Below are 26,491 nucleotides of genomic sequence, written 5' to 3' on the forward strand. Positions count from 1 at the left end.
CTGGAGCGATCCCCCACCCAGGATCCCACAATCAGTTAAACCTAATCTTTAGCCAGTTAACTTATTAAACAGGATTTTACATCCTTATTCCTGATAGGTGATTATTCAGCTTGCTTTTACAAACCAATGATAGAGATTCTACAACTATCATAGCCAATTATTACAGTGCTCATCTGCCCTGAGTTTTCCCTAACATCTAATGTAAACCTCCCTTGCTGCAATTTAAGCCCATTGTTTCTTGATTTATCCTCAGTGGTTAACAAGAACAATTTTTTCCCTCCAGATCATAACAACTTTTCATATACTTGAAAACTGTTATTATCATGTCTTCTCTCAGGGTTCATCTACACTTGCTCCCTAGTTTGAGATAGGGATGCAAATGTAGGTGATCGAAATTGCTAATGAAGCGGGGATTTAAAATATCCCGCGCTTCATTAGCATGATCTCGCCGGCGCGTTACTCTGCTCACCAGCTGATTTGAACCAGGAAGTGTGAGCCGGGACGCGTTAGTTCGAACCCTTTGTGAGAAAATGAGAAGTGACGTTAGTTTGAACCAAGGGGTTTGGTTCAAACTAACGCCACCCAGTGCGCACTTCCTGGTTCAAATCAGCTCTTGAGCGGAGTAACACGCCGGTGGGATCATGCTAATGAAGTACGGGATATTTAAATCCCCGCTTCATTAGCAATTTCAGTCGTCTACATTTGCATCCCTATCTCGAACTAGGGAGCAAGTGTAGACCTACCCTCTGTCTTCTCTTCATCAGACTAAACAAACACAATTTTTTTCAATTTTAGGTCAAGTTTTCTAGACCTTTAAACATTTTTGCTTCTTTGTTCTGGACTTCCTCCACATTTTTCCTGAAATGTAGTGCCCAGAAGTATGAACTCAATACACCAGTTGAGGCCATATCAGTGCAAAATTGAGCGGGAGAACTACCTCTTGTGTCTTGTTTACAACCTTCCTGGCTAATACATGCCAGAAAGATGTTTGCTCTTTTTCCAACAGTGTTACACCTTTGTCTTATATTGAGCTTGTGATCCACTATGAGAGGGGTGGCCAACCTGTTAGAGAGAAAGAGCCAAAATAGCGGTGGATAGAGTGCGAAGAACCACATACCAGGGGGGTGGGGAGGGAGTTGTTGAGGAAAAAAAAATGTTCCGGGGGAAAACAGGTGCCGGTACACCGTCCCAGGTCATACCACAACAAAAAAAGCACTGGGAAGCGGTGAGAGGTGCAAGCTCTGGGAGGAAATTTGGGTGCAGGAGGAAGTACAGAAGAGGATGCTGGCTCAGGGAGGGGGCTCCAGACTGCAAAGTGTTGGGGTCAGGTGGAGGGTTGGGGTGCTGAGCAAGCTGCAGGCTTGTGGCTGTGAGGGTGCAGAAGTTTGGGCTGGATTCATGAGGGACTCAGGGCAGCGAGGCTGGGAGTATGATGGGCTCAGGACATAGATTTCCAGTGTGTGGATGGTGCAGGAGTGTTGTGGCAGAAGACTGGGAATGTGGGGGTGCAGCAGTTTGGGGATGTGAGAGGCTCAGGACAGAGGGTTCCACTGTATGACAGACTCAGGTTTCGGGTCTGGGGGTGGTGGTGCAGGAGTGTTATGATGCTTTGGCCATATGGGGGCTTGGCCCAAATTGGGGACTTGTTGGCCAGGATTCATTTGTAAATATAATATTATGTCAAACACAAAATGTTTCAGTGTTGTCCTTATTTATGAGAGAGCTGGGAACCTGTTTTGAGTCGGGGTCACTGACCCAAAGAAAAGTCATCAGGGCCACACAAGTGAGATGCAAAAAACCAACTGCTCCAAAATCCCCCAAGCCTCACTAATGTGGCCCCAACTGTGTTGGTGAGGGCAGAGGACAGGGTGCTGGGGCAGGGTACTCATGGGGGTGGGTCTGGCCAGGGAGAGGGGACAGAGACAGCTGGGGCCAGTACCTGGGGATCCTGGGTCTCAGGAAGCGCCCTGGCTGCTCTTCCATCCCCTCCCCTGGCACCCCCCCCAACCCAATCACCCTCCCCTTCCCCAGAGGCAGGCACACACATCCCATCCCAACCCTAACCCTAACCCAATCCCCCTCCCTCTCCCCAGAGCCAGGCATACCCCCCAACCTACTCCCCTTCCCCTTCCCCAGAGCCAGGCACCGCCCCCACTCTAACCTAATCCCCCTCCCACCCTGCTCTAACCTAATTCTCGGGTCCCGGAGGCGGAGTTGCCGCCGCTACAGCCACATGCATCGCCCTCCAGGCGTGTGCGCTGAGCAGCCAGCCTTGAGATGTGCTGGCTGGGACACCGTGTGCACCCCCCCACCGCCCTACCCAATCCCTCTTCCCTCCTCTTCCCCTGACTAGAGCCAGGCACTCTGCTACCCTGCTCTAACCCAAATCCCCTCCCACCACGCTCTAACCTAATTCTTGGGTCCTGGAGCCGCTGCTACAGTTGTGCATCTGAGACACGTGTGCTGAGTGTTCAGAACACCATGTGCACCCCTCCAACCCGATCTTCCTTCCCTCCTCTTCCCTTTCCCTAGACTCCTCCCCTCTCCACTCTAACCCAATCCCCCTCCCCCACAACTTATGTCCCGGAGCCAGAGCTGTTGCTACCACCATGCGCATTCGGGATACCATGTGCACCCCCCCACACCCAATTCTCCTCCTCTTCCCTCCCCTCCTTCTCCAGAGCCAGGCATCTCTCCCCGCTCTAACCCAATTCCCCTCCCCCACCAACCTTATGCCCAGGTCCTGGAGCTGGAGTCGCCGTTGGCGCCGCTGCCGCACCCAGAGCCCTTGCTGCTGCCTGCACTCAGCAGCCGACTACTAGCACACGCAAGCTGGGACGCTGTGTGCAACCTGGCCTTCACGTGCAGGATATGACGCAGTGCGACGCGGGCCGTGAGTGGAATGGCGCAGGCCATGAGCATGCATGCGGCTCACAGCAGCCCGGCCGTGAGAGAGACTGACTTGAGCGGTTCTGGGTTCCGACCCGGTTCCATCAGGAGCCGCAATTTTTTTCTTTGCAAGCCGCGGGTTGGCAACCACTGCACTATGACCTCCAGATCCTAGGTCATCGTTTCCCATTTTGTATATGTGAAACTGATCCTTCCTAAAGTGGAGTAATTTGCATTTGTTCTTATTGAATTTTATCCTATTTACTTCAGACCATTTCTCCTGATCATCTTGAATTTTAGTCTGAACCTACAAAACACTTGCAACCCTTCCCAGCTTGATGCTGTCTGCAAACTTTGTAAGTGTACTCTCTATGCCATTATCTAAAAAGCGATCGATGAATATCCTAAAAAAAACTGGACTCAGAAGGATCAATTCATGTGGGGAGAGGTGTTCACTTTGTGATTTCCCCAGGGGTACTGGACCCCAGCTCTGCCTCAGAACCCACCTGCAATCCATCCCTTCTCCTAAGCCCTCACATCCACCCTGCCTCTCTCTGCTCTGTTCCACTCCATCCCAGTTCTTCTTCGTTCCTCTCCTCCTTCTTCCCCCCAAGTGTCTCCTCCATGTCGCTATCACTGGTGCACAGGTGGCTCTAGGGGTAGAGGGTGGAGTAAATCTGAAGGGCTGCCGGTGGGTTCTGATTTTTTTTTCAGTGGGTGCTCACAACCCAGAGCACCCACAGAATTGGCAACTATGCCTGGGGGACCTCACTTGATATGACTTCCAGCTTGATTATGAATCACCCTATGGGAATGGTTTTCCAACCAGTTATGCACCAGCTTTACAGAAACTCATCTAGGTTGTATTTCCCTAGTTTGTTTAGGAGAAAATCATGTGAGAGAGTATCAGAAGCCTTACTAAAGTCAAGATATACCACATCTACCACTTCCCCACCATCCACAAGGTTCGCAACCCTTTCAAAGAAAGCTATTAGATTGATTTGGACAATACATGTAAACTGTTTATTGTTTTAAAATCTTTGTTCTCTTGCTCTATGCAGTGTTCTCACTATTAAAAATATACCCTTTGAAGTTTAGAAAAAGCTGTCTGGTCACATTGCATAGACCATTTGTCACAGCCCCCAGAGGCAGAGCTGGAGTGGATAAAATTATGTTGGCCCTGCTAAGGTAGTCAGGGTACTACATAGGAATCTTAGTGTCAGAGGGTATGTCTACACTACCCCGCTAGTGCGAACTAGCAGGGTAATGTATGCATACCGAACGTGCAAATGAAGCCCGGGAATAGCTTGCTAGTCCGAACTATCTAGCCCGTGCCGCGTGTAGCCGCGCAGCACGGGGTTCGAACAAGCCGGCATTTAAAAATGGTGCCGGCCGGCTTATGCAAATAAAGCCCGGGAAATTCAAATCCCGGGCTTCATTTGCACGTTCGCACTAGCGGGGTAGTGTAGACATACCCAGAGAGACATGTGATTCCATCCTGAGAGAGGTGAGATCTTGGGCTTGTCACCTGAGGGGTGAGCTCTGACAGCTGTGTGCTTTACCCTGTAACCATGAGATTATCTCAAGCTTTGGGAGCACTAAACCATGAAAAGAGAGTAAATATATTTTGATACAGTCATTGTACACCTAAAATGTTAACAAATCAGTGTATTCCTGCTGAGAAAAAGTACTTGGCTGCTAATGAGATTCCATTCTAGCATTTTTCCTTTAAAATTAGGCCTTTAGACTTCCCTACACTAGTCCAGTGCAGAAGCACTGATTGCTACATATGTGAAATGCAAATAACCATTTTCTACAGTTACTTTTCCAACCACTAAAGGGCAAAAACAATGAGAATATATATGGAGATTACAGCTGCAACAAGAACCCTGACAGAAACAGAAGGATAGGGAAATGTTGTTGCATGCCCTTCCTATACATTTTACTTGTGAACTGTTCATACAGGCTGTGTCTAGACTACATCCCTCTTTCGACAGAGGGATGTAAATTGGATACTTTGAAATTGCAAATGTAGCGGGGATTTATATAGCCCGCACTTCATTTGCAGGGGTCAACAAATTATGGAAAACCTACTCGCCAGACAAAAAAGGGACTCGCCACCCTCTTCCACAAAAAGTGTTTTTTAATTACATAAATTCCTAATAAGAATAAGAACAGTAATTACTAATAAGTTATTAATCAAAATATCACCCAAGTTATTAATAAATATCTTATAAACCTCTACCTTTTCTCTTTGCTGCCATGTCTCCTCTCCTTGCTCCATCAGCTCCCCTGGTGCCTGCTGCCCCCCAACCCCTCACTCTCCTCTGCTGTCCTGACTCCTGCCCTTCTCACTGCACTCAGCCTTCCTGAGACCTGCCCCCCTCCGCCAGCCCTTCTCTCCTCCCTGTGCCCACTCCTGCAGTAGCCCCATTCTGATCATGTGAGCTACCCCTCCTCATCCCCTCTCCTAAAACCTCCCTCTACACACCTGCCCTGCCTCTCTCCTCTGGTGCTGGTCCCTCCCCTGCAGGTGTCTGCCCTTCTGCTTCATCCCCAGAATCCCTTGGCACCTGCACCCTCCTGGTGCCTCCCCCTTCCCTCACTGCTCCTGCCCCCTTTGCCCTCTTTTTCCCTGATACCCACCCCCTCACTACCCTCTGCCCCCGTTCCCCTCATGCCCCTGTACCCTCACAGATGCCTTGCTCCATCCCCGGCTTCCTCATGCCCACCCCTTCTCCCAGCACCTCCCCCTCCTCCCTCTAGTCCCCAGTGCCCTTACCCTCTCCTTTCCCACTGACACCTCCCCTCCTGTCCTTTTCCTCATTGACTGCACTTGGTCCCCTGGCATTTGTCTCTCTTGCACCCCTGTCCCTTAGTGCCTTCCCCTTTCTTCTTCTTCTCCTGACCTCCTCCCCTCCCCTCTCCTCAGCACAAGCCCCTTCCTCATATTTTCCCCTCCCCTCCCCTCCCCACAGCCCAGCCCAGCCCCTTCTCCCAGGGCCACCTCTAGGTTTTTTGCTGCCCCAAGCAAAACATTTTTTGGCCGCCTCCCCCTTTTTTTGTTGTCTTTTACACGTTTGCAGTTTGCAATAAGTTTTTTTTTTGTTTTCGTTTTTGTCCTGGCATTTTAGCCCTATAAATAGCAAATAGCATTTTCGTTCGTTTTTTTCCATAAAGGCAAAGGCGCTTCAAGTGAACGCCTCCTTTCACTCCCTGCTGGGTCACAGCAGCCTTTTCCCTGCCCTGTCGAGCCGCTCCCTATGGACAAGGACCCTTCACTCCCGACTCACAGGGGGAGCAGGGTGCAGGGACAGCACAGACACAGAGCCAAAGGGGTGCAGGGAACAGTGGGGGGATACGGGGGTGGCATGGGGAACGGGAGGCACAGAGCCAGATGGACGCAGGGATCGGGGGGAACAGGGTGCAGTAGAGGCACGGAGAATGGAACACAGGGAATGGGAGGGGCAGAGGGATCGGGGTCTAGGAGCAGTGCAGGGAATGGGCAGCACAGAGCTGGGGGGGCATGGATCGGGGGGAGCAGGGTGCGGAGTGCAAGGGCAGCACAGAGCCAGAGGGTCACAGGGAAGAGGGAGAGCAGGGGGTCTGGGGTGCAGGGGAGCAGGGGCAGCGTGGGGAACGGGCGGCACAGAGACAAAGGGGGGCTGGGGGCGTGGCAGGACTGGAGCTGGTGGGGCGGGCCCTGGCTGTGCTGCGTGCTGCAGCCAGCTCCCAAGGACACGCGGCTAGAGCTGAGCTGCCGCGGCTCTTTAAAATCAGCGGGGCCATGTCACGCCAGCGTCCTGGCATCCCGCCCCGCCTCCTCGCACCACAGCTGCATGCAGGCAGCCCAGTGGCAAGAATCGCCACACTTCCCCCTTCCCAGCAGCGCTCTGCTTCTCCACTGGCCGACGGATAGGATGGGGCCGCGCTGCTCGTAGTGCAGGCTTCCGCCAGCCCATCACAACGGCCCACCGGGCCAGTCCACCCCTGCACTCGCCAGCTGATAAAATCTACTCACCACAGGCAAGAGGGTGAGTGTATTTGTCGAGCCCTGTTCATTTGCATAATCGCATAATGGCGCTCTTTCGAAAAAGCACCATTTTGAAAGTAAAACCGCAGTCTAGATGCAATTCTGTTGAAAATGGCAGGCTTTTTCGAAAGACAGAATTCCGTCTAGACCTTGGTTTTATTTTCGAAATGGTGCTTTTTCGAAAGATCACCGTTAAGCGATTATGCAAATGAAGCATAGGATATTTAAATCCCCGCTTCATTTGCAATTTCAAAGTGTCTAATTTACATCCCTCTGTCGAAAGAGGGATGTAGTCTAGACACAGCCACAGAAACATACCTAAGTGTGTGTTGTTTTTTTATTTTTTTTTTTGCTGCCTTGGAGCTTCTACTACAATTTTACATCAATATAACCATTTAAATAAGTAACAATGCTGTGTCTTGGTGGAGACATCTGTTCCTCACTTACCTTTCCTCAGGACACTTTTTACGTGCTAAGTGAGCCCTGAAAACTGACTGGATGAATGTTACAATCTCATCTTCCTCCTTGAAGTCAGAAAACAAGCTCAAAGAGCTGGACCCATCAGATATGTTGGGGCCCTGTAATATAAAGGACCGAAGGGAAAAAAATCAGCTTTTTAATAAATTCCTTGCCAAAATAACTGCACTTCTAACATTTTTATTTTTGATCATGAACGTGGTGTCACCTGGTAGTGAGAAAGCATTTACTTTTTTTTGGCTTGCAGGCCTGTGGGGTTTTCCTAGGCTTCTACTGATCCAATGACAATCTGTCATCGTATGTGCTAAAGGGTAGGCAGCTGAAATGAACGTTACATTATTTCAGCAGTATTGTGGGTGGGACACCCCCTCAACCTAAGAGACTTAAGGCAGCCTCCAAGATGGGTCTGTCTGTATACAGCAGAAGTTGTCAGTGCTGTCAAATTGAGCTGAAGTGAAGCTTAAATATTATAATATGTAGTGAGAGGGAGGATCTGGCTACAGAATTCTTCATTTGTTTAACACTTCCCTACATCTAAATGGTTACTTAGGAAACCAGTACATTTACAGCATCTAAAATGAGTAATCAGTCAGGAAGTCTTTTTATATTCAGAGCCTGGCAATCAGGAGTAAGTGTGACATGATTTAAAAAATACACTGGAAATCTTAACAGAGCTTGCTGGACACCAAACTCCATGCTAACCATCACTTTCACCTTCTTGTTTCTAAAGAATGATGAGTAATGTTTGCCTAATGCTACAACTCCATGTGTGCCTGGGTGAAGACAGCTTTTGAAAAGGTAGCACACTAGCAATATAGTTCTTTATTCTTAACTGTTGGCAGAATCAGATACAGAAATCAAGCAGCTTGGGACCAAGGTTGCAGTCTACTGCATCGACATGCTATGGCTTTATTTCTGAAGAGGACTATGAAGTAGATGGTAAAAAGAAAAGCCAGCAAATGGGCTGGACCTCTTTTTGGAATTTAAAAATGACACCATAGGTCAAAGTATTAAAACAAAAGCCCACTGGATGAGTTACAGAATTAAATGTGCAAGACTTCAAAGCCTGCAACTTTGCACTGTAAATAATGGGAAAATAAAGAAGTACCTTGTGTATATGTCCCCACTTCCCCCAAACTTATTTCCAAGGCTATGCATGGTGGGAGATTTTCGATTGAGTGTGTTACTCACTAACAATTCCTGCCGAGCTAAATGTCCCCTGAACGCTGCCTGAATCACAACAGCCGCCTAGCAGGGAGAGAGATAAATGGGTATTAACTCTCTTGAAAGATGGCAGCTACAAATTAAAGTAGTGTCCAGAGGGGAAAAAGGCATTACAGGAGAAAACTATTTTCCCTGTGCAGTGACAACTGTTTGATGTGCAGGCATTTCCCCTCTAATCAAGAGGCATCCTTAACCACCTCACATGTGCTTGTCTGCAATCCAAAAGGGTTTCAACCTATAAATGATAAAAGAACTGCACAGACACACAACTCTACAGTAAATTTAACCTGGGAATCTGCACATTATGGAGCCTGTCAAATGCAATTAAATTCAAGCTGCCAACATTGGCCCATATTTCTTAGATACAGCAATGCAGTCATACTCCCATCCTAGATCTCAGCTACCTAGCAGGCTTTGCTGCTTGATAATATCAGAAATCAAGAGGAGTCTGGCAAATGTTCTGGTGAATACATTAAACAAATGTTCTTTCTCTCTGCTAAGGGATTTTAATTCTGAACTAGAATATTTAGAGTGTAAAGTGAAATTTTAAAAACACCATTCTGATAGATGTTAAATATAGTTTCACATTATAAGAGCATGGAAAGAGCTTTGGCACGTCTCATCCTTCTCTCTACTAACCTACTAAAAATGGACTTTAAAGAAGAAAATGCATATGATATTATATTGTGCTAGTTGAGAAATACTATACAACCATGCAATGAAGAACTTTGTCACACTGAGGGGTGGTCATTAGACTGCCAACTGTCTAATCACACAAACCTTAATACTCTTGTCCCACGCTTGCCCTGAGACCCTGCCCTACTCCTTTACTAAGGCCCTGCTCCAGCTCATTCTATCCCCTCTCGCTCACTCTCCTCCATCCTCACCCACTTTTACTGGAATGGGGCAGGAGGTTGGGATGTGGACTCTGGGGTCGGGCTGAGGGTTTGGAGTCTGGGAGGGGGGTCTGAGCTGAGCCTAGGGCAAGCGACTAGGATCCAGGAGGCAGCATGGGCTCTGGGAGGGAGTTTGGGTGCAGCAGGAGGTTCAGGGCTGGGGCAGAAGTGAAAGGGGGTGAGAGAGATGGGATCTAAAAGGGAGGATGGGTATGAGGGGCCTCAGGCCTGAGGCAGGAGATGCAGAAGGGAGCACAGGCTCTGGGTGGGAGTTTGGTGTGGGAAGGGCTCGGGGCTGGGGTAGGGGGTTGTGATGCAGGAGGGGGTATGGGTTCGGGGAGGAAGTTTGGGTGCAAAATGGGGCCCAAGGTTAGGGAAGTGGGTTGGGATTCAGGAAGAGGCCAGGATGTGGGTTCCCGCCGAGTGGTATTACCTTGGGTAGCTTTGAGTTTTGGTCAGTGAAGCAGTGGGGCTAAGACAGGCTCCCTGCCTTCCCTAAGACCTGTGCCAGCATGTCCCCATAGGCCCTAGGAAGAGGATGGGGAGGCCAGGTGGCTCCACACGCTGTCCCTGCCTGCAATGGGAGCTGTGAAGTCATTGCTCAGGTTGTGGCCAGTGTGCGGAGACCTGTCTCTCTTACCTATGGGCTGCAGGGAGGGATGTGCCAGCGACTTCCAGGAGTGGTGCAGGAACAAGGCAGGCAGGAAGCCTGCCTTTGCCCTGCTCATCCCAGACTTTTAGTGGCTTATATTCTGGTTTGTCTCCAGGAGCCTCCAGGAGAATAAGCCCAATTCTAGAAGATTCCCAGCACAACTTGGAACATTGGAAACCTACTTGGTCATACATGTTCTATCAATTCTGTCTAAACATTTGAGTTTTCAATAAAATACTGTTATAAGAAATGTCTGCTCTCTGTGGAAAAATTTTGATTTTTTTGGTCAAAAAAGTTTAAGTAACTGTAAAACAAATTACTGTATTTTGATTCAGCCATTCAGCCATGTTGCCTCATGAGAGCTTTATTTCAGTTTCTACCAACCCTCAGGGCTCATCTAGACTATGCTAAAGTGTCGAAAGAGGATATGCAAATTCTGTGAGAATTTGCATATCTTCTTCTGATCTCACTTTCGAAAGCAAAGCTTCGAAAGTGAAAGTAATCAAGATGCATTTTTTGGCAACCCCCTTCCCTTTTTCAAAAAGCCATGTAAACCTCATTTTTTGAGGAAAAGCGGCTTTTAAAAAAAGGGGGGGAAGTTGCCGAAAAAAAGCGTCTTGATTACTTTCATTTCAAAGCTCTGCTTTCGAAAGTGAGATCGGAAGAAGATATGCAAATTCCCGCAGAATTTGCATAACTCCTTTTGACACTTTTGCGTAGTCTAGATGACCCCTCAGTGACCTTTATGAGCTGGGCTCCCTACCTGAACTACATCTCCCATGATGCACCTTACCCAGGGATTTGAGTGATACAACCGCCTTCCCTCACCAGGAGGGTGACTGTGGTACATCATATTAGATGTAGTCTAACAGGAAGCCCAGCAATAAAGGAGAATGGGAACATGAGACACCCAAATGTAAGCTCCCGGGAGGTACCATTGCAGCATTTTGGAATCAAAATATTTAAATTTTATATTTTTTGCCAGATAAAATTTTCCAATAAAGAAATAAAGTGCATTTCCAGCTCTAATTATAATGCATATATGCATGTGGCAGAGTTGAAGCTGTGCATGCAAACTTAAGTGTGGCTTTTCCCAACCTGTTTAACTATGCAACCCTAGAAGTCTCTTAAAGATTTTAGTATAAAAGATCCTAGGTTGTTTTTTGTTTTGTTTTTTAAAGAAAAAGACTGTAAAAATTGAAAAAGCAATTCACTCTTCAGAGTTTTATGTGCTGTAAGACACGGGCAACAGCAGGTGCAAATTCCATAAGAATGCCATGTCCTACCAAACAAGACAGTCTACAAGAGAGAGAGATCTTCCCCAATGCAGCTTAGGAGTTTTCAGAGAAACTTACAAAACTTGGGGTGATCCTACCTAGTTTGCTGGGGCAGATCCAAGACCTTCTGAGAAGCCCATGTACACTCTTAGTATACATTTCACTATGCAACTAAGGCTTCCATCCTGAATCAAGAATCGTGAAAGAACTCCTCCTTAGTCACATGGAGACCCAGTGATTTAACAGGGCTCCATGTAGGCACCTGGGTATACTCATTGTCCTTGAGGTGGCTTCAGGGCCTAAATTAGTAATGCTCACAGCACAACCTCTCTTAGAGGTCAACTTTATGAGTTTAATGAAAAATCTTGTGAAAAATATAACACATATACAGGTATCAAAGGGTTATAATTTGGTCAAATGATTGTTCCAGTTAAATGGCTATAAAGAGCACTTCTTAATGAGGGCTGTTTCCATGTCAAATGTCTAGATCTAGCCTTTTTGAAGATAGGGCTCTTCATAGAAAGGTTGCAAGAATTAGTTATTATACTGGGAAAACTTTTCTCCATATCATCTGCAGCTCCATATACTCAGAAATGCCAGAACCATTTTTGCTCCTGTTTTCCAAAAAGATACATCTTTTGACAGAGAACACATAGAAAATGTGAACCCCAAAGGAGAAAGTTTAAGTAAATCATGAACAACTGAAAACAGAATGTCAAAAGATAAATTGTTACTGAACTATTATTTCCAGCAAATCACTAGTGCTTCTGCTAGAATACTGAAGCTCGTAATAATAATAATAATCTCTTTAAAATTATATAGCTGCTTGTTTATACTTTATTATAAAGTGAACATGAATTGTCATTTATTGGTACAATACACACTTACCTGATCCAGAGCCATTTCTTCTTTCTGAAATGGAGAAAATTTCTAAATAAACATCATAAGGATATATGGCTTTTATTACACAAAAGGTCTCATATTTTCTTACAGCTACTAAAAAGGCATTTCAAAACAACTGAAAAGCTCATTTTTTTCTATCCGTGGGCAGCTTTCTTTAACTGGATTTTTTGGAGATTGTTTGTTAGCTTGGTAGTGGATTTTTTTTATGTTCCCCTATCTCTAACCCCTGAAATCATGGACACAGAAAAGCATAACTTACTTCGTTTGTTCATAAAACAAAAGGTAATATAAAACATGCTTTTAGTTTGTTCAACTTATCCTAGTTGGATGAAGCTCAGGCTAAAGAAATTTCCCGGTTTCCTCTGATGATTTAAGGAATGCAGAATCATCCCTCAAAACTACCATATCATGCTTTGAGCTCCACATATATCTAAGTATTATCCTACATGAACCTGGATGGGCCATACCCTTTATTTTTGCAAATTAATGATCTCTGAAACAGTAAGTCATGGAAGAGATTTCACCAAAAGTTTTTACATTACCTTTCAAAAGAATGTAATACTCTTTTATTTCATGCACCTTCCTTATTTTTAATTGCATCATTTATTTTGGTGGTTCTCTCACATATTCTAAAAGTCAGGTTCTCATATTTGGGCCCTAAATGGTTATGATATGGAAAGAATTTCTTAATTCCACTTCTTTCCCTGTCCTCAACATCTGAGCACTGGGCTTTCAACTCTGGCACTAAAATACAAGTTCCAAAAATCTGTAATGTCTTGCATTTCTGATTTACCTCACTTATGGTACTCAGAGTTTGCTGGAAATTATACTCTCTGAGAAAAATGTTGATCAAAATTAAAAAAAAAAAAGTTACCCATTGAAAAATTCAAATTTTCAGTGAAAAAAAATCAACATTTTATATACTAAAATTCTTAAATGCCACCAGGGTGCCCATGGGAGTTGTAGTTTGGGTTTTCATACTTGCTTTCTCTTCCATGGGAGATCCCTGATCAGAGTAAATCTCCCATGAGAAACCTTTTGGTGAGGGAAGCCATATTCTGGAAGACTCACCTGTCTGTGATTAGTCATGGGAGGACTCAAGCTAGAGAACCCATTCTGGAGGAGGATGGGAACATGAGGTACCTTAATTACAGTTCCCAACAAACAGTGCAGCAGCATTTTAGAATCAAAATTTTAAAAATGGCTGAATTAAAAATCAGTTTCTGGGTGTCCTTTTTTTTTGACAAAACTATCAAAATTTTCCACAGAAAACAGACCTGTCACACGAAAAAAAAAGTGGATTTTTTTTTTACCAGCTCTAGTACACAGTACTTCTTTCTCCTAGTCATGGCTACTACCGACACCTTTTCCTTTAGTTCAGTCAAGTCAGGCCTGATTCTAGCAAAATTCACATTCACTGTTATAATGTTAGCACAGTCTCCAGCAGATAGAATGACAGAAATGAAAAAGAACTATCCTTAATCAGAAGGATTAATCCTTAATAAAAAGGCCCCAAAAAAAGGAGAAATATCCAGGTGAAGCAGGAAACTCAGACATTTGGTTCTGATTGTATCAGTGCTCTGATTCCTGATGCTCATCAGCAGGCTATTCAGTACCCTGAAATGAAGGTGAGGCATCAGGATATTAAAAACAAACAAGCAAAAGCCTGTCCATTTGTAAGAATTTCAACTTGTTTCTGTTAAGGATGTTAAAATGCGGTTAATTGACTAGTCGATGGAATTTTCCATTCCCACAATGGCAGTTACTATCTTGTTAAAAAATGGCAATTTGTAATACTAATATCTTATCTTGAGAACAAGTACAAATGACATGATCTTGCAATCCTTTTACAGGCAAAACTTGCACTAATTTCCACTGGAGTTTTGCAAGTGTAAGGATATCCCAATTGGTCCAATACTCATTTGTTTCCACTTACTAATGGGATGGCCACCCTGAAACACCAACAATAGGAGTCGAGTGTAAATGAACAGAATCTTGTTCCTCTTTATACCTTTAACAAATCAGCAACTTGGAAAGCAATGAAAAAGTAATGACAAAACTAAAGAGCTTCCTACTTCTGATTACAAGAGTACAATTCTGCACTCTGTCTCAGGCAAATCACATGGCTGACCCAAAACATGTGTATCCCCATATCATGACATAAATTGAGTCTTAATTTTTAAGACTGTCTTTCAATCTCATACAATTACTTATAGGAAAATATTGAAGCATTTCTCACACACTGTAAATCTTAAAACACTATACTTGTAGGAGGCAAAAATATTGGGCAGGGGGGTGGGGGAATCTCATAAGGGGAGGAACCCAAGAAGCTACTAGAAAGCTACAACCAGGCAAAATGCCTAGACCAGACAGCTTGTGTGTACACTTTAACAGAAACTGCCCCAAAGAGATTAGTCAACCGTTACTAGATGAGTTGACTATGTCCACCTAATTAACTTATTGGCCAGGCTAACTCCATTCTGTCAACTCTACAAAGACCCCACTGCTGTAGTTCACATGTTGCTAAGACATCAAACTCTTGCCAAATTGCTAGCATTGCAATTATGCAACAAAACAGAGAACAACCACTATTGCAATCCACGAGAGGGGTGGGCAATAATTTTTTGCTGGGGGACACTGCACAAATTTTTGAAGTGACCCTGGGTCACACAGGAAGGGGTGGGACATCAAGAGGAAGGGGCGGGGCCACAGTATTTCCAGGTTCCCCACCCTTAGACAATGATTTGTCTGGGGGTGAGGGAGTATCTTTGCCACCACCCCATGTTCCACCTAGGTGCCCAGGCCCTTGGCATGGGAGGACACTTCCCACGCTCCCTTGCCCTCTCTGCTCACAGGGCAGGGGCAAAATACTTGGCCTGGAGTGGGCGGGGGGTGCAGCAGGGCCTCCGCAGGCTGGATCCACCCGCTTGGCGGGCCAGAAAGTGGGGTGCAAGAAAGAATGAAGTTATACCTTGTTTGGCATTTCCATGATATCATCTACAGTTTGTTTCTTGTCTTCGTATAGTTCTGCCTCCAGTTCTCTCACTTTTTGTGTAAGGCTCTGGATTTCCTCCCTATAGCCAGGAGCGTACAAATTATTTGTAGTCAGAACTTTTCTGCTGTACAGGAGCACACAATGCATGTCTCCAGAGTGAGACAAAGAGAGACATCACAGTGGTAAGTTAAAAACAGTGACCAAGATCACAGTAAATAGTCTGGTCGCACTTTAAAGACTAACAAAACATGTAGATAATATCAGGAGCTATAGTGGGCACAGCCAATATCTGAAGAAGTGGGCTGTGCCCACGAAAGCTCATGATACCATCTACATATTTTGTTAACCTTTAAAGTGCTACCAGACTATTTGATGTTTTTTAAGTTTATCCTGTACAGACTAACTTGGCTACCCCGTGAAGCTCAAGATCACAGTGATACTTTTGAAGCTATTACTAATGCCACCGGACCTGACCCAATAATTCAGTGACCAGCAGATACAAGACTGTGGCAAAACTGTGTGTTTTACTTTGGCTTGATGCTAGTTTCTGATCGAGGTAACAGAAACACATTTTTTGCCATGATTGTCTCTAATGATCACTGCTTGGTTATAAGTAACTCCTCCAGTGGACGGGAAACCATGCTGTTATGAGTCAGGGTGGAAGTGGTAATGATCCACATCCTCTCTTCTCCGAAGCAATGAGAAGGACAAGAAAAGGTCATCCAGCCGAACACACCAGGCATGGTTTATTTTAATCCTACATTTCAGCTTTTCCAACAGGCTCCTCAGTCCGCCTTACCCCCAGAACACAGAGATGTCATTTCACACTCTGCTTCAAATCTCCATTCCCCAAAACTTATTCCAAGATTACCATCATTTAGCCAAAACAGTCAGCCCAGATACCTCATTTACTTTTTGTTTCTCACAATTCATATGACACACTGCATATTTTGAACCACTTAGTATGAGAACTGTGTCATAATCAACTTTATCAGTCCTTTTCAAAATTGGAAAATATCTATACCTCAAAGCCTCCTCTTTTTCACACTTTTCTTTCTCCATCTTCTGCCACTTTTGCAGCTCCCTCTCCAATTCAGTCTTCGCTTGCTGTAATTGCTTCACCTCTGAACTGTATGAGAATAGTGAACTAATCGCTAAGGCAGTGTTTATATAATTTGCATTTCAATGTATTAGAGGAATTATTTGACAATTACATTTCAACTAATGTTGAATAAAATCTGTTTAATCAGTAATTTTATATTGTAAATAGTACATATTTATGCTTATAATACCATATTCTATGGTATACATGGTTTAGATGAAAAAGGGCTTCTTGCATATTATTGATACTAGCATTACCCATCCCGTTGTGACGGTAGATGTACACATGGCCTCCTCCCTCCCCACTGTTCCTGGGGATGGGGAAGCTTGGGTCACGCAGCTGCCTCCCTTCATGCTGCTCCGGAGACGGGGAGGCTGGAGCCACATGGCCTCCTCCCTCCCTGTTGATTCCGGGGCTGGGAAGTCTTGGGCCAGCTCCAGCCGTGGGGCCTCCTCCCTCCCTGCTGCTCCCAGGGCTGGGGAGGCTCAGGCCATGTGGCCTCTTCTCTCCCCACTGCTCTGGAGATGCTGGGGTGCATGTGCGCTCTTTTCCCCTCCCCCTGCTGGTGGTGGGGTGTGCGCAAATGGTCTCCTGCCTCCCTGCTGCTCCAAGGACCGGGGAGGCTTGGGCTGGCTTGGACCGTGGGGGCCTCCTTCTGCCCTGCTGCTTTGGGGATGCCAGGGCACACATGCGTGTGCACTTCTCCACTCCCTGTGGTGAGGGCGAGGCCTCAGCAGAGTGGGTGGGACTGTAGGTGGGGCTGAAGGGCCTGCCTGCCTCCCCCTAGAAACTTCTCAAGTCTTCTCAAATGTTCTCTGTGGCAGACGGCATGATGGACGCCTCTTCTTTTATAACAGTATAGGTATTGATAAGGTCTATGTCCCTGTGTACTTTTGCACTGAAGGATCATATTAAAATACAAGGCTACTCTGTGCACACATCTCAGCTCCTAGTTAGAGTAAGCTGTCACTCTATGCACTGACGAAACACAAAGCAATTCAGCAGCCCAGTTGGAGGGCGAATGCCAGAATGTAACAGAAAACAAGAGGAATATTTCAGAGGAGAAAATGATGGATTAGGTCAAAAGTTCTGTTGCAAAATGATTTAAGGAAGTAATTATGACATTTTAGCATTCTTCAGATGTTATCTTGCCAAAAATTTCATCAGCCTTTAAAATTCTTCGGAAACCTGCAGAAGTTTCCATTTGTTGATGGTCAACTGTGCCATTCCTTAAGAGAAACCTTTTAAAAAACGGACATGACAAAGAGTGATTTTTAACCCTTTTTTGAAAATCTAGACAATCTGTCCCCTAACCCCTCACAAATATCAAATGTTGCAGATTTAAAATGTGAGAAACTTTTCACATAGCTCCTTTCACGATACACTTCATATTTATTTAAAAAAAAAAAATCACAGAGACTGTACTACATCCCAGACTATAGTCACACTTACTATTTACTGGCCAGATGATCTTGCAGTGCACTCCTATCACCCTTCAGTTTCTTCACCAGTCCTCGGAGGCGCTCACATTCTTCAAGGGGGTCACTTTCTTGAGTGGATGGTTGTTCCTGCTGTACAGAAGCTGAAGGTGGCAGACCAAGCAATGGTGATGTGCCATTAGCTGATGACTGCAATCTGCTATTCTCTATCTCATGCACTTCCTAAAGGTTGAAGAGAAAAAAATGAAAATTTTCTCTTTCTGTCTCTGAAGATATGGGTGCATCGAAGGAAACAGATCCTCATCTGGCATAAACAGACGTCAATGGAGCCGTACTGATTTGCACCACTGAGGATCTGACCCAGGGTAGGAAAGATGAAAGGAAAGCAGGATAAAAGGGAGATTAATCTTAAAACTGCAGCAATAAAAGGTAAGTATGACACAGCAAAAAAGGGAACAGTAAATACCTGTTCATATGTATGAGAGAGAATGCAACAAGTTGATATTTAGAAGGATAAGGCACCATGAACACAGATCAATGACTTTATGTTTTCTGTTCTACCAATGATAAGACAGAATATATTACTTCTGTCACTCACTTTTTCCAGCTCTGAAATCCGTCTCACCAGCCTCTGTCTGCTCCACTCATTGTAATCTGAAGAAGGTAACAAGGTTTTAAACAAGAAGTTGTATTGGTGAGACACAAATCCCTAGAAAAAAGGAAGCTTGCGTCCATTCAGAAGGCCCACCTCATTGTAAAAAACTAAAAATCAGCTTTTGAGAAGCTGCCTTAAAAGACAGAACCATCTATAAACATTTGACATCTGACTCAAACCATTTCAAAGTTTAAATTAGACCATTTTAACCAGCACAAGATAATTCTGAACGATGGAAAACAGGGCTTTATGGGGAATGTCTTGTTCCTCTAGGCTCTCTCTGGAAACTGGAAGGGAGCTGGAGCAACAGGAATTGAGGAGGGAACACAAATCCCTAGAAAAAAGGAAGCTTGCTTGGGTGCCTGATGGGGTTCCCCACTACCACACCCAGAGTGCTCCTCTTCCCTGATTCCTGCTGCCACATAGCTCACTGCCCTTTCAGAGAACGACACCAGAGGGACAACGAAAGAGAGGGAAAAAAGAATGAGGAAGACTCCCCAAAGGCAGTGGGGGATGGGGCTGTAGGTAAGGAAAAGAGAGAAAACTGACAGCCTGGGGGACTGAACTGGTGGTGGCAGGAATACATAGAGGGGTAAATTAAGGTAGCTGTAGCAAGTGAATCCATCCATGGCAACAGGAGAGCTTCTCTCATTGGTACAGGTATTCCACCTCCAAAGCTATATTGGGGGAGAAGCCCTTGTGTCAACATAGCACTGTCTATACTGGGGCGAGGTTGATATAATTGTGTCCCTCGGAAGTGGAAAATCCACACCCCTGAGCAATGTAGTCATACCAACATACGTATAGTATAGACTAGAGCAAGCCCTAGTGACCAGTACAAGAACAGTTTCATGAAGGCATTTTCTTTTTCAAAACAGAATGTAAATGTCTTCCAGTGTGATTTTGCCAGCTGCAGACACACAAATTTGCTCTTGCTAGTGACTCCTGGCCCACATAGTCTAACTGTAATTTAGTCCACTCAGTTTGATGCTCCTGGAATAATGATTACAGAGTAATTGTAGCCCATTTTCACGTAACACATTTTCAATGCTTCTATGAGATCTATCCATATTGCCTTGTAGTCTATGAACGGTACCTGTCTCCCACCTCCTTTCTGTGCACCTGAAGCCTAGTTCCCTACCCTTAACCTTTCAACACATACATTTTGTTTTGCTAGAACCAGGGGAATTGCTCAGCACTCGGTCTAGATCTGCTTTCAGGCTTTTATTTTCATCCCGAAGCTCCTTGATGTTCTTGGATAATCGCAGGACAGCAGCATTCAGCACCTTTAACTGTTTTTGGGATTCTCTGCTCTCTGAAGGAGATCTGTGCTTGGAAAAGTAGACAAAAGCAGGGGTTTAGACTTAACCACAGCACAAAGGGCATGGCTAAACTACATCCCTCTTTCGAAAGAGCTCAGATTAGACAGATCGAAATTGCAAATGAAGCCAGGATTTGAATTTCCTGTGTTTCATTTGCATAATGGAGGCAGCACATTTTCGAAAACAGGTATTTCAAAAGTGAAACCGCTGTCTAGACGTGGCTCTTTCGAACGCACGGACGGCATTATACAAATGAAACACAGGAAATTCAAATTTCAATCTGTCTAATTTACATCCCTCTTTTGAAAAAGGGATGTAGTCTAGACATAGCCAAAGAGTTAATAATCTATCAATCGGTATTTTAGAAATGAAATGTCTGTCTGTACATCTGTTTGTGCAAGAACTCCTCTTAAACGGTAACAGCTAGGGCCACCAAATTCAGAAGGCTGTTTCCTATTACCCTAACTTAAAGGGAGGTCAAGGTTTGGTTGTGCTGGGACCATGGGAAGTTGCAGGAATGGGGTTGTTTTTCACAACACAGAAAAGGAGGTGCAGAGAGAGGAGGGACACAATCCTCACACTCACTAGTGGGGGTGGCATGCAAGGATGGGATACTGAAGAGTGAGCACTGGGGACAGCAACACCAGCACGAGACTGACAGGCTGGGGATGGAGCTCTGTATGTTGCTGGCCAGGCTACCTTCTACCCTTATCCCCAGCAGCTTCATTACCTCACCCCATGATACAGGATCTGCCCCTCCACCTATGTGGGCCTGCACACTCCTTCCCTTCCCCACTGCTCCACATAGGTGCACAGAGATTCCTGCTGTGAAGCTCCTATGGGACCTAGAGATTTCCCTCTCTCCCCGCTGCCACTTCACCCACATGGGGATTTCCTTCATCCCTCTGAACACCTCTTCACAGGCCTGAGGATTCCCACAACACTAGGGCTCCTCATGGGGCCTAGGGAGTCCCTTTCCTCTCTCCTCCTGCCTCACCCACAGCTCTTCAAGGGGCCAGGTTGTGCCCTCCTTTTTGAAAATTAAAATAATTTACATAACACATGTGCATTTTCCTTTTATTTCCCCACAAAACCCAACCAACCATTTCTTGAGTTACACACCCAAGCAACGCCAGGTAAATCTTCTAATCTTATATTTCTGAAAGCTTGTTTGTTTGTTTGTCTGTCCCAAAAGATCTCTGAAACGGCAAGAGCTAGAAACACCAAGTTTTGCACGGATACTACTGATTTCCAAACTTAAATTATTGGATTGGTTATATCTCGAAATCGGTTGCCCCATTGGGCCCATTGATAATTAGCTTTTAGTAGCACCTGATTGTAGAAACACAAAATTTTCCACAGATACTACTGATTTCCTCACTTAAATAACTGGATTGGTTATATCTCAAAATCGGTTCTCCCAGAACCCCAACTGGGCCATTAATTTGCTTTTAGTAGCGCCTGATCATAGGCATTTGCTGGACTCTTCTGTTAAGCATGTCACAAACAGCAACTACCAGATCCTTTCCCTATGATAGCAGAACAAGTATTTCCAATAAAATGTTATGTTAATGTACTTTACGTAATTCATTCACCACACCTTTTATCATCAAGAAATGAGATAAATGTAACTGTGTTTTGTAAGAACATCACTAGCTATGTTAATTTCTTAAAATAATATATAAGAGAAAAGTATTCCCAAGAAAATATGCTATGTACTTCATTCATCATACCTTTTACTATATTTTCCCCGGACGACACCCAGTACTTTTGCTAGTTACAAATAAATGAGAAACCCCTCCACATGCAATAAACCAGCAGACTGGATTTAGAATAGTGATAGAAATGTAGCTGTGTTAGTCTAGTGTAGCTGAAACAAAAAACAGGACTATGTAGCACTTTAAAGACTAACAAGATGGTTTATTAGGTGATGAGCTTTCGTGGGCCAGACCCACTTCCTCAGATCAAATAGTGGAAGAAAATTGGCACAACCATATATACAAAAGGATACGATCAAAAAAATGAACACATATGAAAAGGACAAATCAAATTTCAGAACAGAAGGAGGATGGGGGGGGAGGTAAATGTCTGTGAGCTAATGATATTAGAGGTGATAATTGGGGAGGCTATCTTTGTGATGGGTAAGACTAGGAGAGAGAAGGATGCATTTGGGAAGGAGCAAATGCATTACAAGAAATTTCTAAGTAAGAAGCTATATTTTCAGACATGTTATGGTGCAGCATTCAGTTAACAGATGCTCTTTTTCCTCTAAAGGAAGTCCTCTGCTAAGCTTCTCTCTCCACTTATAAAGAAACACTGAAATCAACACTAGATGAGAAACAGACAGGGCATGAAGACAACAGCAGTGTGGTGGAAACATCAGGAAACAAACAAGTCAGAGACTACAATGCGTTCAAAACTTCCAGAACTTGATTATTCTACTGTAAGTACTGTGGGTAACTCAACTGCCATTAGAAATGGTTGTAAAGTTTGTTCCCACTACAGAATTTCTGATGATGTGGAACAGCTACTCTGCACTGCTATAGAGGAGACCCAGGTTACAAAGCAACTTCTCAAACAATGATGAGAGGCTTAATGAATTGACCAAGCCCTGTCATGACCAAATGCCAGTCACAATGGCCAACAGATAAAACAGTTTGTGAAGATGCCACATCTCTCTGTGCACTGGAACACAGTCACTATGGCAGCCTACTGGAGAAGGGAAGACCGTCATGGATAAGGCATACAGTATGAAAAGCTGGGGACAACTCGCTCTTAAGGGGTCTACTATGGGAAACAAAGTTAAAACAACCAACCAAACAAGCAAGGTTTTTTTTTTTTTTTAATAAAACTGTCCCAGAGAGAAAAATGGGAAGATGAAAGAAATGGTACCTGCATCAATAAATGCCCATTATTTCAAGCAGCTGTCTAGTTAAACAATCACAGAGTGCCAGATTTTGTGGAGTGAACCATACTGAGGAGCTGAAGGTTTTTTAACTTTGTCAACAGAAGGAAACCACACCCTTTGATGCTGGAGCGATATACTTATTTCTAGAGAAATGAAAACTGCCCAGTCCTTTTTATGCACCCTGCTCAAGAGAGCCAAAATGTACTTTAAAGATTTACATTGTATAGTTCTAAAAGGCAAGAAAATTAAGAATCAGGAAAGGAGAGACTAAGCATGCTAAGTTGACACTGAACAATCTAGGCAGGCACCTTGCAACATAGTTCTGACCTTCCGCATCATTTGCTATTCCAGCTCTTGGCCTTGTGAGTAAAGGCTGCCAGTCATGCAGTTGGCAAAGACTGTCCTGACCATTGTTTCTGGGGCCGTGCATAAATGAGGACTAAAAGGAGTTCTGATGACTCATTTTCACCTATAACTTGAACTGAATTTCATATCCTTCAGCATGGAAAGCCTACTTCATTAACTCATTGCATGCCTGAGCCAAAAAAAAATGAAATATTTTTAATAGTGACAAATTAAATTCCAGTTTTTAATCAACCACAAATGACAGAACAGGAGAATAGAAGGAACATGGGCTATGTCTACACTTCAGGGAAAAGTCGGAAAAAGATACACAAATTGCAAACCACAATTTGCGTATCTTTTCCGGCTTTTCTTCCAAAAGAGGCTTTTCTGACATTCGGTCTGTTTACATGGGGCCAAATGTCAGGAAAAAAACCTCTTTCGTAGCATGTCTTCTTCCACGTAGAATGAGGTTTACAGGGATGCCGAAAAAACATGTCTGCTTTTCCAACAATTTTTCAGAAAAGCATGTTCCTTGGACATGGCAGAGCTTTAAAACTCTGTAGTGTAGATATAGCCATACAGTAGTATCCATACACAATCTGGTGGAATTGCATTGATTTTAATACACTCATGTCAGGAATTAAAATGGCCCATTGTGTTTCATACAAGAAAACACAAACAGACTCTGAAATATTGAGATATCATTTTCAGCAGAACATTATCCTTCCTGTCTAACCACTACTCAGCCTTCATGATTCAGGTGGTCAGATTAACTCAACCTTCCATACTCAGACACTAACTTTGCTTTCTAAATGTAATTTTACTCTAATGTTACTTACGTTTATGGTAAGATTAAATTACATTTTACACTACATACTTGAAAGCAACCTTGAGCTCCATAAAATTCCTGTCTTCATCCTACTGTACAGACCTTTCTCTGTCATCTTCATGGTAGCTTTCGTCATTGCTCATAATCGTTATCATCATGTCTATAATCTCCTAGGATGTCATCTGGACAATTTTTAATTTACAGATTAGAACTGTTCTGAGAATACAGATTCCTTCAGAATATCTCCTTCATACTTCTCCTAATATGCCATGTTGGAGAAACACATCCTTTTGGGTAGTGGCCAGGAGGGTATGATGTGCTCACATCCTCCACTTACAAGTTAGTTTGCTGTCTTGATTTTTTCCTTTTAATTTTTAATGAGATTAACAGGGCTATCTATATTTAGATAAAGTGGAAGCAGTCATTATGCAGGTTTCCTCCACACCATTTAGCAATTAACCTCAAGCATGACCTACAACAGCACACTACTCTAATCCTATTTTTATAACCCGCCTATTATAATCCTGATGATTACATGATTATAATTCAGTTCTATTGATTCTTAGTTTACAGGGCAGGTGTATCATATTGGTATTTTTATTTATTGTAATTAGAGATGTGCCTGGCCTGCAAAGTTGGGATTTGGATCTGAATTTTCCTCAAATACTTGGCCCAGAACTATGGTTCAGATCAATGTCTAATTTTAATGCTGTAATATTTATTATTAATAATTCTCTACCACGCTGTATATTAATCTTTTATACTTGCCTTTATGTTTTTAGACTCAGTACAGCATGTTTTGCCCAGCCTTCATCTCCTCTTGATCCTTGGTCCATCAGGGACAAGCATTAGTAAACTGGCCTAAGGGTATGTCTACATTGCAATTAGATGTGACTGTAGATCATGTAGGAATATGTGAGCTATCTTTGATCTGGGTACCTGTCCTAGATCAAAGCTAGCTTGAGTAACAGTAGCAGTGTATCTGCAGAAGCTTCTGGAGTACACCCATGTCCAGGATTCTGGATATATACTTGAGTGGCTAGTTCAGGGATGGGTAATAATTTTTCATGTGGAGGGCCACTTCAAGAATTTGGAAAATGGTCAAGGACCACACTCTTCCATATTAATGGAGAAAGCGTAGGGTCTAGGAGGTTTGTAACCTTGGGAGGGGGTGGAGGTTTGCAGCTGCAGGAGGGGGTGGAGGGATTTGGGCTGAAACCTAAGGCAGGAGGGGGTTATGACTTGGGGCAGGGGACTTGGGAACAGGAGGGAGTGCAGGGGTTTGCGTTGTGATATGGGGCAGGGGATTCAGGTGCAGGATCTGGAGGTAGAGGGTTTAGGTTATGTGGGATGGAGGACAGAGAGTTGGGGTGCCAGAGGCACCTCAAGCAGACTACCTGCGTGCCCCACTCCTGCACTGGCTGCAGGGGCCATGTGGTCTTTGAAGAGCTAGGGGCCTGAGAGGAGCAGGGAGGAAACCGGACAATGGGATTGTGCTGGGGCAGGAGCAGTGCACGAAGCATCTCTTCCCTTCCCCAGACTCACAGCTGTTCAAACAGCCCCACAGCAGCTTCTCTCAGCAGCACATGGGGGGCAGGCAGGGAGTCTGCCTGAGGTTCCCCACTGTGTCTGTGGGCCAGATCTGGCAGCTTGGAAGCCCAGATCTGGCCAGTGAAGGGTATTTTGCCCAGGTATGGGCTAGTCCATGCTCATGCCCATGCTAGCTTGTGCTCAGGCTGCTGCGGCTGCACAGCTATTATTACTTGAGCTAGCTTTGATTCAGCTAAAGCAAAGCAAACTTGGGGGGTTGACTAGGTGAACAACAATCATACAACTAAACATATCCCAAAGAGACACTGCTCTGACTATGTCCCATTTCTACAACATCTTGACACCGCCTAACTGCTATCATTATTCAGTGTCAGTCAGACTGCAGGCTCTGTGCTATAGAATTATTTTCACACCAAAAGCACTTTGTAGCATACAGTCTAGAGCGGTCTACATAAGAGACTTAAATGTGCAAGAATCAATTATCCAACAATTTCTACATATGTATTGCTGCTAGTAGAAGTGGTTCAATTTTTCAGGGCAATGAAATGGATTTTCTTTTATGAGGAATAAATGCTAGAAATTCTTTTAGGAGCTTTCAATTACTCTGCTTTAAAATCTTTTGCCTGGTTTTCAAACACCGTTAATATTTGGTTTCCTGGTTAATTAAACATGTATTTCTTTATTTTGTTTGACAGTGAGAATATTCTTTTGATTTAGTGTCTCTTCAGGGGGATCCAATTTTGGTGATACAGAATGTGAATTTAAAACTCTAATTGAGATAGATGGCTTTTGTTTTCCTCATTAAAAGCCCATCAATTCAGAGTGATAGCTCTACTGTCGAAGCAACAGGGGTGTGACGTGCACTGTGAAGCCAACAGAGGGAGCGTGGAAAAGCAAATCCAGCAGTAGCTAAATTATGACACAAACAACAATTTACATGCAATTGTTTTCCATCAGTTATTTTAGTATACACATTATATACTCAAAACATATA

At 44.2% G+C, this 26,491-nt stretch overlaps 1 protein-coding gene across 6 annotated transcripts in view; it reads right to left on the minus strand.

Moving 5' to 3' along the window:
- IQCE (IQ motif containing E) overlaps positions 1-26,491 on the minus strand; it is a 58,765-nt gene that overhangs the window by 10,014 nt on the left and 22,260 nt on the right. For 4 of the 6 annotated variants that reach the window (XM_075899607.2, XM_006112884.4, XM_075899610.2 and 1 more), the window contains 8 exons: positions 19,705-19,868; positions 18,486-18,541; positions 17,901-18,109; positions 16,371-16,475; positions 15,323-15,425; positions 12,337-12,360; positions 8,591-8,647; positions 7,370-7,500 (listed from right to left, as the gene is read on the minus strand). In XM_075899607.2, coding sequence (XP_075755722.2) covers positions 7,370-7,500; positions 8,591-8,647; positions 12,337-12,360; positions 15,323-15,425; positions 16,371-16,475; positions 17,901-18,109; positions 18,486-18,541; positions 19,705-19,868 — 849 coding nt within the window. The remainder of the gene's footprint in view (positions 1-7,369; positions 7,501-8,590; positions 8,648-12,336; positions 12,361-15,322; positions 15,426-16,370; positions 16,476-17,900; positions 18,110-18,485; positions 18,542-19,704; positions 19,869-26,491) is intronic. The other 2 variants (XM_006112885.4, XM_006112886.4) reach the window with 2 other exon arrangements.

The sequence above is a fragment of the Pelodiscus sinensis genome, chromosome 15 (assembly GCF_052426305.1).
Source record: "Pelodiscus sinensis isolate ZL-2025 chromosome 15, ASM5242630v1, whole genome shotgun sequence".
NCBI classification, from domain to species: Eukaryota; Metazoa; Chordata; order Testudines; family Trionychidae; genus Pelodiscus; species Pelodiscus sinensis.